This window comes from Pleurodeles waltl, chromosome 4_2, assembly GCF_031143425.1.
Source record: "Pleurodeles waltl isolate 20211129_DDA chromosome 4_2, aPleWal1.hap1.20221129, whole genome shotgun sequence".
In the NCBI taxonomy this organism is placed as follows: Eukaryota; Metazoa; Chordata; class Amphibia; order Caudata; family Salamandridae; genus Pleurodeles; species Pleurodeles waltl.
The window spans coordinates 80,626,766-80,640,477 of NC_090443.1; the positions used below are offsets into that span (position 1 = coordinate 80,626,766).

The 13,712-nt window shown below is 43.6% G+C and overlaps 1 protein-coding gene across 2 annotated transcripts in view; it reads left to right on the forward strand.

Moving 5' to 3' along the window:
* Positions 1 to 13,712, forward strand: part of LRP1 (LDL receptor related protein 1) — a 1,410,884-nt gene that overhangs the window by 139,104 nt on the left and 1,258,068 nt on the right. For both annotated transcript variants that reach the window (XM_069230782.1, XM_069230783.1), the window contains exons 3-4: positions 3,301 to 3,438; positions 5,464 to 5,583. In XM_069230782.1, coding sequence (XP_069086883.1) covers positions 3,301 to 3,438; positions 5,464 to 5,583 — 258 coding nt within the window. The remainder of the gene's footprint in view (positions 1 to 3,300; positions 3,439 to 5,463; positions 5,584 to 13,712) is intronic.

Below are 13,712 nucleotides of genomic sequence, written 5' to 3' on the forward strand. Positions count from 1 at the left end.
GTATTCTGCAACACAAGCAGTAGCCAGGTCATCATTATCACCAAAAACACACGTCATAAACACATTATCATTAATGCCAAGACATCATCATGAATGCACATATAATTAAACATTCCCGTCTGGCACATACAGGGGAAAAACCTCATGGAACAGTCATTACTGCGCATGTCACAGGTGTCCCCTGAAACAGTATTTGCACATACATCAACCCCAGAGCACAAAATCATGCAGCAGATAATGAATAGCACATCCTCAGTAATACCTGTTTTTTCATAGGTTAGCAGCACAACCCCATAAACCGGTGCACCTGCACCTCTATTATATGATAGGCAGTAAACAAAATGCAGAGCATAACAACAATTGCCCCAAAAAACCTTCTCTATGTGGCCCACCGTGCATTTGCATGCCTTTTCTAAGGTATTCAGTAAATTGGAATTCATGGCGGAGGGCACAGAGGGACTCCTGCACCCCTACACCTGTCAATGCGGTACTGAACGGCTCAACAGGAACAGGACCTCCATCAAGGGTTCCCTTCCCATCATGTCTGCTAGTTGGTAGGTGCCCCCCAAAGGTATGCTGCTAGGAGGAGGAGGGGGCACACACACTGTCCCAGCCAGCGGGGGCCCTTGCTAGCTTTCCCACGTGGGAGAACAAAAGACAGCCACCAGTGTCCATGCGTTGCGGCTGCTAACCTTCACAACTCGTTACTACGTCACCATAAACCAGCAGCATGTTCGGAGTCAAGCTGCAAAAGCATTAGAGATACAAACACAGGGAAATGCCCACTTTCTAAAAGTGGCATTTATGCAATGGTAATAAAAAATCCACCTACACCAATAAGCAGAATTTCTCACTGCCATTCCAACCATACCAAACATGGCTACCCAAGCCATCACAGATCAGATAATATCACGTAGCCAAATGAAGGGGCATTTCTAATGCAATCCTATGAGAGGAGCAGCGCTCACAGAAGTGAAAAACGAAATAGGCTGTTTGTCACTACTAGGACATGTAGTACATAAAGACATGTGTACTACCTTTTACACACAGCACCCTGCCCCTAGGGCTATCTGGGGCCTGCCTTAAGGGTGACTTCGGTCTAGTAAAATGAGAGTTTAGGCCTTGGCAAGTAGTTTGACTTGCCAAGTCAATGTGGCAGGAAACTGCAGGCGCTGCAGTGGCAGGCTTGAGACAGGTTTGAAAGGCTACTCCTGTGGCCGACGCAAGCTGCGCTGCAGGCCCACTAGTAACATTTAATTTACAGGCCCTAGGTATAAGGGATAGCATTGTACAAGGGACTTACAGGTAAATTAAAAGTGCCAATTGGGTGCAAGCCAATGATACCAAGTTTAGAAGGGAGAGCACATGGACTTTAGCACTGATCAACAGTGATAAAGTGCCCAGAATCTTAGAGCCAACAAAAAGAGGTCAGAAAAATAGGACGTGAAAGGCAAAAAGTTTGGGGATGACCCTGCCAAAAGGTCCAGGTCTAACAATGTTGTTTAATGTCAGTTGAAATTGTATTTTTTGTTGTGAGTTTTAAAACATCTTAACTGATTAACAGATGAATTTAGTATTTTTGAGAATATATTTTTCCAAATATTTTGTGTCTGCATTTATTAGAACTATAACTCTCTTTGGAAATAAGGCTTGCGTGCGTTTGTTCTTTTACATGGAATATTTATTTGGATCCAAAGTCTCAAGTTCCAAAGTAATCATGCACGGCCGTTAAATCAACACTGTGTAAAGAGTGAATTTTTAAACTTATGCGCAATGATCATTACTCAACTACAGGCCTTAAAACGTTGCCTTTTATGAACAGAAATTCATTGGTTACAGCAACCACCACAATTTAAATATCACTTTTGACAAGAATATTTTCGTTCTGTGTAATAAAGTAATACAGTTGTCCATTCACAACTAAGTGAAAAACTACACCACTCCATTAGGAATTCAATTATGGTGCTTTGGCAGCCAGAGCAATGTCAAACGTGCATTGTGATATGTCCTCTCAAGAGTGCGTTTAGGAGGATGAACGTGCAAGGGAAATGGTTGAGCTGAGGTTATGAATAGACCAGCATGAGTGAACGTTTTAGTGAATGGCAGTTTGCTGCAGCCCGGTTGCCGGGGACGCCAGGTTTAGGGTGACCAGACGTCACGGATTTCCCCGGACAGTCCCGGTTTTTAGAGGGCTGTCCCGGTGTCCCGACGCTTCTCTTGATTTTAAACAAATGTCCCGGTTTTTGGGACAAAGGTCAAATTATTACATATATGCCCCGGTTTTTGGGACAATGGTCAGATTATCTAGGGAAGCGTAAATTAAAGGTATGCTCTCCTTTAACAGACCCTACAAAGTATGCGATAATTAAAAGTAATTTATCTGTTACTGTCAGGAAACACAGTCCCCTGTCTGCTCCCAGCAGAGATAGGGAGTGGGGGGAAGAGAGAGGTGGGTGGGGGCGGGTTGCGGGTGCAGGGTGGGAGGTCAAGCCATAGCTAATTTTATATGTATAGTCTTGTAAATGTGTGTGTTTTTCTAGATATATATCTATAAATACACACATATATAGGCACACATTCACAAAGCTGCGCAAAAAAACGGGACAGGCCAGATATGAAAGTGAGTGTAAAGTCGTTAGTCCTTCTTTTATGTCTGACCTGTCCCTGTTTTTGCTCCTCAAAATCTGGTCACCCTAGCCTGGTTTGTTGTTGCTAAAGTACTAGTGGAGTGAGTTAAAGGCTTGTCCCAAAATAGGGGGCGGAGGGACTGTTTGGGGTTATTTGCAGGTGTGGGATGGTCTGTAATTTATTTTGAGGTGTTGAGTTGGGATGATATGAGTGGGTTTGAAGCAAGGCAGGTTGGTTCCAGGACTCTGAGTTGTGCACAAAATGGGTATAGCGCAGGGGAAGAGGTTGGCGGTGGACATGCTGGCTGTGCTGGCTCGTGAAAGTAAGGAATTAGTGAATCTTGAGCGTCCAGAAACCGAATTAGATTTTGTCACCATTAAGTGGGCTATATGCATGCGTTGACGTTAAGGGATGCTAACATTGTTGACCTGCTGTGTGTAACAGCACTGCTTTGTTGCAGAATTGCAGTTCTAACAAAGCAGCGATTTAAAGCAATATCACCTCTACTCAAGCAGCACTTGCATTTTGGGTAGGAAGCTGTGGCAGTGGTGACAGAGTGTACGATGTAACACTTGGACGTAGCACACTATTTCATCTTTTCCTCCACGTGAACATGTACATTTGGAAAACTGAACACATTATACTAAAAAGTCATAACTTATTTTCTTTCAGGTCCACAGACCAAGGTGAACAATTGTCAGCCAAACGAGTGGAGCTGCCTTAGCACATACAACTGCCTTTATATGGACAAGCTGTGCAATGGTTACATCGACTGTCCCGACGGCTCGGATGAAGGCCCACATTGCCGCGGTAAGTGAATGTCAAGGAAGCAGATGGACCATTGCTTGTCACTGGTGAAACCAGGAGAATGATTCAAGTACTAAAGTATCCAATCCTGACTTCCTCCCATATGGAATGTAGCAACAGTTTGAGTTCCTTGGGATTACAGTAGCATAGTAGCACCCGCCACATCCGAATACTCCCCACTGTCAAGTGCCTGCCTAGTTGCCCTGCTCTGGTGTGGGGCATGCTGAAATGTTGCTGGTTCGTCTCTCTGAGTGCTGATTGCCTTCAGTAGGAGGTGCTGACCCTTAGGAACCTCTCTAAATGCCATCTAATGTTCTAAGTCTCGTCTAATCCAATCAGACCCACATTCTCCTTATTCAATTATTCATTCCTTCATTGCCCTTCCTAAATGTCCACTTCCTATTTGGGGGGAACATTCGAGAGAGTTGCAGATTGTTAGTTCCCTTTCCAAATTAGTGTGGATGATAGTTTTTGAGCCATCGGGGAAAAACTCTGAAACCTCAATGAAATTATTCTTGCACCCTCCACTGGATGTAGACCAAAATAGTGCAGGCATATTTACACAGGAACAACTAGTGTAGCAGAAAGCTGCTGCGTAGCAGTTGAGCTCAGTGAGTTTTGCAGTACACCTGGAAGACCTCCATTAGAACTCTATTGTCTGCTCCAGAGTTTTGGCCACCAGAAGAAGTCCTCGACACAATGTATGACTCAACCTTAAATGGCCCTGTGATGTTATCTCTGGTCTGGCTTGAACATGCCATCTTATTGTAATTAATTGAGCAACTTAATGTGCTTCTTTCCCTCAACTTCCATTACTCCTCCTTACACCCAAAGCAACTGGATAAATAAAGATTGACAACAAACTACAATACTAGTTCACTCACAATAGCACTTGGAATTTCTTTTCACTTCAGTGTTGTCTTCTACTCTTCCGACTTAACTAAAGTTCCTTGCTTCAGTGATATGGGATGCCATTTGTGTATGGGTACTATTTAGAAAATACTCAAGTTTTCACTTTGTGCTGGCACTTGGTTGTGGGTGAAGCTTGTGTACTTGTCTGTGTTATGCACAAGTAAAGAGGACATCCCCCTCAATAGGTTTTCCTGATTTCTGACATTGTCTTCCATGCACAAGGAGTAGGCACAGGCTTTTGTCCCCAGTACCTGGTCTACTTTGTTGTTGAATATTGAATTTTGAGCGCAGAAAGAACACTAGCGCAGCTCTCCCGTTGGTTACCGATCCGTATGGGTGTGTTTGATATGTACATAGTACAAGGAGAGAGCATCTTCAAAGCTTACATTGCTCAGACCCTGGTCCTCCTGATCTCTGTAACTGCTCACAGCCTCCTCACCCGGTGTACAGGCAAACTGTGTTCAGAGTTAAAGGAATGGATACAAACAATTATCGCACATCTCACTTAAATCTGCCATGCCTGGTTGTGCTGGGAGATGTTCTGAATGTAGGGTTAGTGCCTCACTCTTGTGGTGTCCCAGCAGACAGTGCACAGTGTTCAGAGTGATGACAATGTGAACAATGTTCAAGTTTCCCACTCTGTTATTCTGGTAGATGTGTTTTTGCTGCAGGTATAAGTGTACTGCTCACACCTGAAAAGCCATGGTCTGAGTGCATAAGCATGCAGTGCTCTTCGCGGTGTTCTGGGGGCAAGAAATGTCTACTAATCGTTTTGTATACTCTGGATTTTCTTAATAGTTGCTCTCTTGACCTTTTGTTGCCCTTTGCCCTATAGTGGGGCTATGTTTTTCCTTTTTCGCTCTTGAACTTTTCTAGTTCCAGCACTCTGCAGTAATGTATCTAGACAAGTTACTCTATAAAAGAAAATAAAGCGACCTTCAGTGTGGCAGAACTTGCCTTTCCTCATTCCCATGCCCCAGGTGTCATTATGTTGGTGCTAGGTAATACTGTGGCTCTCATCCTTGTGTTTAAATCGGAGGACTAAAAAAGAGCAAAACATAACACTTCTTTTATCCTGAGGGACTCGTTGTTCACAGATTATATTTTCTGTTTCAGTGTTTGCTGCAAACTGTTCACATTGGGGCTGCAAACACCAATGTGCCTCTACGCTAACAGGGCCTGCCTGCTACTGCGAACGTGCTTATGAGCTGGGAGAGGATGGCAAGAGCTGCAAAGGTGAGTAATCACCAATGAAACGGACAGCATTGATTATTCTCATTTTGTCTTTTTAGGCCTTTACATACAACTTTAGCTATATGCTTTCAAAATATCTATTGCTTCTTTTTCAGTGGGGTTTCTTCTTTGTCCTGGTGTTTGCTCCTTCATATCTATTTTAAAGTGTTTTGATTGGATAAGTTTTATCCTTCCACCGTTTCCATTCAGGTAACTACTTTTTTCTTTGTTCTTTCTGATGGATACTTTTAACAATAGATTCCTCACCTTGTGAATTCCCACTGAGCCACAGTGGATCTGATATTTTTCTGAGCATTGCTTTTGCGCATTCGCTGATGGAGTTGTGTGGCTCCGTGTCGACTCCGTTTTACCACATAAGTGACGCCAGAACCACATATTAACTCCACCCCTGCACGCTGACATCATTTAATTTCATTCCGCGATTTTGGATGCAAATCCTTAACATTTTTCTCGTCTCTGAGTTTTCTGACAGAATTTTCTCTGCAGTGAGCAAGAGAACTTGTTCCCATCAAAAACTATAGATTTTAAGACTTGTAGGGACTGTCAGCAACCGATGTCCCTGACAGACCCTATACTGGATGTGTCTCTGGTTCCTGGGATCCTCGTACGACTCATTCTTGCGGACTGCACCCATATGAACCCCAGAGTGATTGAGGAATGCAATGCGTGTGTCTCTCTTGTCTGCCACTTGATCAGAGAAGTCGTGGGGATGTCAAGCTGTCTATCTGTCCCTTCCAGCTCCATGTGGTGTGCTTTTGGGCCTCAAGGGTCAGAGGAGGCCTCCACTTGTAATACTATTGGCAAACCCATCCTTGATCTCATCTGGGCCTCCGGAAGTCAACTGTGGGGTCCTCTCTAACTCATAGCTGACACCCAGGCAGCTTACAACCCGCCACAGCCCCTCTCATCGGTCCTAGGTGCATCAACATCAGTGCCAACATCAGAGGACTCCAAGGCAAACCCAATAAGACTTTGGCATCTCCCCACCCACACACAACCTTTGGCACAGCCAGTCTTAACCACATTCTGATTCTGACAAAACACTGTAATTATCCAGAACTCACTCACAAATGCTTCCTATTCCTTTTGGCTTAGACTCTGAACACAATAAACATGGTTGAGATGACACTGGAGATTATGGGCATGAGACATCCCATTACTATATGAAGACAATCTTTATATCGACCTTCAGGAGGTCACTGGGCTAAACATCTCCAGGCAGAATGGGTTGAATTACCCCCTGTCCTTCTACAGAAGGATCAGCCTCTTTTGCAGTAGTCATTCAACAAGCTGCTGAAGTTTTGCACATACAGGCCACACCCTTCGAGGTCAAGGCTAGTGTCCTGATGAAAATCCTGCTTCTTTGGCAGGGTTCCATGGAACCACTTCTTCCCTTAAATTAAGCCCTAAAGGACACACTAATGGAATGTGGGACAAACCTTATTTTTGCCTGCAGGTAAACTGGCAAATGGCCAGAAGAGACAGACCTGCACCTGTTTAACCAACTTTTTCTGATGCAACATCCTATGCCTGAAAGACTGGTGGTTCTGGCGTCCACCAATAGGCTAAATCCTACCTCATTCCCTACTGCTCCACCTGATAGGGAATCAAAACACATGGAAGAATGTGTTTTGCAGCAGGAATCTTTTCTGGATTCATATGCTGTGCATTATTCTGGCATCTACTAGTTGGGTGTGAATTTTTCCAACTTCTTATGTTTTCCTTAGTCCTCTCTATATTTTGTTTTTGTTGTTGGGCATCAACGGATCTGCCCATTTGGTGCTTCCTGTGATGCTGTATCTTCTCTCTGGAAGCTCCCACCTATCGTTGCCATCATCAGATTCTTTTTTTTCTGCTGTTGGGTCTGGAAGTTTGCTTAAGGATCTCCAACACATGGAAGATGTTTTTTGGAAGAATTTTCTGAAAACCATCAAAGTGCACCAGAATTGTTACCATACTGATGAAGAGGTACAGGAAGAGTCTTTGGAAGAAAGAGAGGATTTTTCGAGTGACTTTTTGAGAATGCCTGTTCAGTCAGCTGCCTGAAGGGCCAAAATGGGGAAAACACCCTTCCCGCTTTGTGATAGCTGCCACCACAAGTTGTCCCAGAAGGAGAAGCACCTAGTCTGTAACATCTGTCTTCCCGTTGATCAACATAGCGAAGGACTGCAACGCTTGCTCCGTCTTCACATCGTCGATGCTAAAGGTGAAAGAGACAGAGGTGGCCCCATCACAGCATACAGGGCCAGAAGACTACACCAGCCTTAAGGGACCTGGGCCTCTCCAACGAAGAGGAGGACAGTGTCACTGAGGAAGCAGAGGGAGAGTTGTTGGTCTTTGAAGGGAAGATTGTCAACGTTGAAAGCCAGGTGAGGGGAAAAAAGACACAGGTAAGAGAGCTACTGACCTCGAAAAAGCAGCCAGAGTCTCAAAAATCGGACTCCGGGGCATCCAAGGGAGCTTCAGTGTCGAAGATCTTGCCGACCACTGGCACCCCTGACTAAAAAAGCCCCATGATCCCTTGAAGGAGATTCCAAAGGAGGACTCGTCAGATCCAAGACGTCAAAAGATGGTCAAGGAAAGGATACTTGGATGTCAAACAGACAAGCCTTGAGCAGAACATCGAAGCTCGATGACTGACACGGCCTTAAGCCACTCGTCATTTCCAAAGAGGTAAACATCAAGTCTTGACGCCGAAGTGAAGGTGGCAGACATAGAGCGCAAGAGAAGGCGTCTCAAGGCTGAAATGGCTGCCATCATTAAAAAAAAAAGGGATTTGACAACAGCCTATAGGGGTTCTGCATACCCTAAAGGACCTTAGTGCCAAAACAGCACAAGGGGAAAGAAGCTGAGGAAATGGAACCTCCACTTACTCCTCTGCCCCAAGAAGAGGAGCTAGATCTTTTATGAGCAAGAACAGCAACAGCTTGCTGAATCCTGTCAGGGCACAGAAGCTGAGTATGTGGATCAGTGGCAGGATATGGATACAGACTCACCAAAAGATGGGGTGGACAGTTACCCCTCTTGGCTATTAGCCCCCGACGATATAGCCATGTATAACCAAGTCCTTAAACATGCAGCAGAGAAGTACTGAGTACAACTGGAGGATGAAAAGCCTCAATTCTGCTTTCTTCTGGAAACCCTAATGCCCACTCAGAATAGGAACCGGTTTCTCCCTACACTCTTTAGAGTCCTGGACCAGGGAAGGGAAGCCTTTAAAGAACCTGTTACTTGTAGAGCAGTGACTCCCAAGAGCAGAGAAAAAATATAAACTTTTATCCAAGGATCCAGCATACATAAAAGGAAAAGTACCTGCAGATTCCATAAGTACTGCAGCTACAAGGAAAAGAGCCAATGTTCCATCAATGGTAGGGACGCCTCCAGGAAAAGAAAACAAGAGGATGGAGCTTACGCGGAGGAAAGTTGAATGCAGCACAGCCAACCAGTGGTGCATAGCAAATTCAAATCCACTCCTAAACTGCCATGGACATCCGCACTGGGAGGAAATTGGAGAGCTGATAAAGCACTTCCCAGAACAATATCGAAAAAGGGTGGCTCACTTGATGGATAATGGCAAAAACATTGCCAACACATGTTTAAAGTCCGCTTTAGATGCTGGGACTACATCTAACCGTCAAATGATGATGGGAGTAACTCTCAGAAGACACTCATGGTTACGAATCTCAGAATTCAAGCCAGAGATACAGGCTGGCACCATTAGCACCCCATTCATCAGAGAGCAGTTTTTTGGCTGTACAGTTGATAAAAAACACAATCCGCTAAAGAAAGAGATATTGAGACTTTGAAATCAATGGAAGCATTGCAGTTCCAGGGAGGAGTGCAGAGGGGAACAGCACCGTTACGCAGGCCCACAGGGAGAGGAAGTTTCCAAACAACCTCTTTGCATCAAGGCTTTTAGGGAACCAGACAAACAGCTTCAACTCAACAAGGCTGGCAATATCAGCAACAAAGCAGATAGCCTTTTTGTGGAAGAAGCAAGGGAAGAGATCAACTCCACAAAGGAGGATGTACTCCCACACATGTGACTCTGCAAATCAAACAGACCTCACACAGATGCCACCAAAGAGAGGCAATATCAAAGAACAACTATTCCTACATGCAATACCTGTAGGAGGCAAAATACATTTTTTCCTTCAGGTGTGGAGGAAAATAATGTCAGACAGATGGATATTACATTGAATCCAATTTGGATAGTGCATAGAATTTCTAAAATTCCCTCCAAATTCACTCAAAAGAAGAAACAACACGTCTCCTCAAGTAGGTAGAAGAATTGTTGGGGAAAAATGTGATAGGGTTTCCAATCAGGAGGTCAGCAAAGGAAACTAGTCAACTTACTTCTTAATTCCCTAAGTAGACGGCTCTCTAAGACTAATTTTAGACCTCAGGTTCATTAACAAGTTCATAAAATCCCAAAATTCTAGATGACAACATTGCAGTAGGCAAAAAGGAGATTACTTGGCAACAATAGACTTAAATAGACATTGCACATCCCAATGAAAGCACAACACAAAAGACTCCTACGCTTGGTGGTAAACAAGGTCCACTACCAGTTCTCAATACTAGAATTTGGAATAAAATCCGCCCCAAGAGTCTTCACCAAGTGCCTAGCAGTGGCACAACACAGGAGGCAAGGAATACATGTTTATCCAAACCTAGACGACTGGCTGGTAAAGGCAAACTCCCACCAAAAATGTAAAAATGTCTTCAGAACGTAATAGAAACCTTATTCTCACTAGGGTTCTCAATAAACACAGAGCAATTGTCCCCAGAACCAGAGCAGGAAAATATATTTCTTGGAACAAGAATAAACTCAATTCAGGAGAACATATTTCCAAACAAGTTGAAAACACAATAGTTGATTTGTGGAGACTCAACTGTACCAGAAGGGGCAAACTCTTGATAGTAAGGACTGTGGGGAGATTTCTAGGGAAAATGGAAAATGCATTCGCATAATCCCATATGTGAGATTTCACATAAGACATATTCAAGAAAGTTTACAAAACCAGTGGTCACAAGCAACAGGGATTTGGGAGGCCCTAGTGGTTGTCACGCAAAAGGTACGTTTGTTGCAATAGGTCAAATATAACTCGAGGCATGAAATTTCAGCAACCAACTTCATCAATAACAGTCACAACAGATGCCTCACATATGGAATGGGAAGCACACATGAACTCCCTAAATGTCAGAGGAGTTTGGAAAGAAATGGATGCAGTACTACACATAAACTTTCTAGAACTAAAAACAGTATTCTTAGCCTTAAGAGCCTTTTAGAAGCAGGTGCTAGGGAAAACTGTATTGATGCAACCAGACAATACTATAATATTGTTTTACATCAACAACTGGGGGGGGGGGGTGCATAATCCATTCAGTTATCAAAGCTAGTACAAGAACTATGGAAATGGGCCATCCAAAAGAAAATATAATTAACAGCGATCCACCTTCCCAGGAAGAACAATACTGTGGCGTCAAGCTCAGCAGGCAAGCGTCTTGCTCTCACAAATGATAAATAAACCGGAAAGTACTCAAAGCGATCTTTCGGGAAATGGGGGACCCAAACAATAGATTTTTTTGCAACACCAAAGAACGCAAAATGCCAAAGCTTCGCATCCAGACAACCCCCCAGTCCCTGGGGAATGACCTATCATTAAACTGGTCAGGGAAATATTTGCTTACGCCCCCCACCCCTCATACCACTAATGCACAGGGTAATCAACAAATGCAAAAGAAGCAAGATGACTCATCTTAATTACTCCCCAATGCACAAGACAGCCATGGTTCTTAGAACAAATGCAAATAGCAAAAAAGGAACATTCAAAAACTCCCAGTACGACAAAAATCACCCAGAACCTGAAACATTAAACTCAGCAGCTTGGCTCCTGAAGACCTAGAATGTGGACACTTAAAACTGCCAGAGAAAATAATGGCCACACTTGGAGAGACAAGAAAGCCAACAGGAAGAAGATGCTACTTCTCTAACTAGAAACAATACTCCTTATGGTACATTAAAAGCAGGTTATTAAGGAAAAATACAAAGGAATCAACAGTGCTAAAATACTTAATGCATCAAATAGACTGCAAACTAAGATGGACTGCCTTAAAGGCTCATTTAGCAGCAATAGTTACTTACACAAGGTGCAGCACTGAGAGACGTTTTTTCACAGCACCACTAATACAACGATTTCTAGAGGGATCCAAAAGAATCACACCACCAAGGAAGATACCAGCACCTGCATGGAATCTTAATCTAGTGTTAACTGAATTAATGAAGCCACCCTTTGACCTCTTTGACAAAGCTTTACTAAAGTGGCTTACATTAAGGGCAACATTTCTGGTTGATATAGCATCACTCCAGAGAGTGAGCGAAATACAAGCTCTCACAATCCAAGTACCGTATATGCAAAGTCACAAGGACTGAATTTCCACAGTTTTTTTTATTTATTTTTATTTTTTACCAAAAATAGTTTTGTAATTCCAAATAAACCAAACTATTCAAATGCCAAGTTTTTTCCAAAATGTAAACGATATAGCAGAGAGAGCCCTTCATACACGGGACGCTAGACATGTAATAATGTATTACATAGAAAGAACAAAACCATACAGGAAGACAAAACAGCTCTTTGGCTTGTTTGCAGACCCCACATGGGGAAACCAGTAATGCAAGGTACAGTGGCCAGATGGATCTGTGAGACTATTCAAATATGCAACAAGAATGCAAGGGAAAAATTAAGCTTAAACCCTAGGGCACACCCGACAAGGAAGAAAGGAGCAACCATTGCTTTTCTAGCAAGCACACCATTGCAAGATATTTGTATGGTAGCTACGTTCTCATCCATGCACACATTCACAAAACACTACTGCATGGACGTTCAAATGAGCAAAGAACCTCAGGTGGGCCAAAGTGTATAAAAACATCTATTTACAAACATAAGTCCATCTTTAGCCCAACAACTGCAAATCTAACATACTTCTACATAATCTATGCACAGCATGTGAATCCAGAAAAGATTCATGCTGCAAAACGATTAGTTTCTTACCTGTAGGTGTAGTTTTGCAGCTTGAAGGATTCTCTGAATTCACAAGCGACCCATCCACCTCCACCTAGAACATGGAAAGAAAAAAAAATCTGAAGTTTGCGACAAAAGGTGGGAGCTTCCGGAGGAGGAAATGCAGCATCTCGGCAAACGCCAAATGGCCAGATCTGCCAATGCCCAATAACAACAACTACAAAAATAAAAAAATAAGTAAGGTCTAAGGAAAATGCTAGAAATTGGAAAATTCCAGACCCAGCCAGTAGATGGTGGATAATGCACAACATGTGTATCCAGGAAATTCTTCAAGCTGCAAAACGTATCCTACAGGTAAGAAACTATTTATTTTACTTGGCCAGTTTAGCAGTACATTCCATTAATGTCAGCAGCCTCCTGGGCCGATACTCACATGTGTTATGGGATATGGTCAGTTTCTCTTGCAGGCAATCGCTGATGAATAGCACTTTAACCTTGTGCAGAGCATTCAAAATGATCAGGATGCAGCAAAATGTCCCTCATACTGGGCTGGACACCATTTACTAGTTGGGAAGGTAGTAGGGACCACTGTGGTGCTTCAGTGCCATATGTGGATTAGGTCCTGTGGGCTCCTCACGTGTGATTCCACTGCAATAGACCTCGCAGTCCTTTGAGCTGGGTCCAGGGATCCACCGGACAGCGTTCTTGCCCCCAGGCCCACTCAGTCCCTCACTCTTCCCGCTACCACTACCAAACTGCTTTAGCTTGACTTTGGCGGCACACGACCATCTTGTTGGAGGCAACATAAGGTTTTGCCTCCATGGGTAGCAGAGCATTTAATCCGACAAATGAGTGCTTTAGGCAACCCCCCAGGATAAGCATTACCATTTTCTGCATATTCCAGCTATATCGGAGTGACTGTTGGAGAACCATTTGTCCATTTCTGTGGCAGAGTGTCTCTGCACTTTTGGATAAAGAAGCCATAGAGAGGATCCCGGCATCAGCAATAGGGACTGGATGTTATTCCCAATATTTACTGGTGCAGAGGAAGGATGGAGGCCTTCGTCCTACTTCAGATCTTCACCC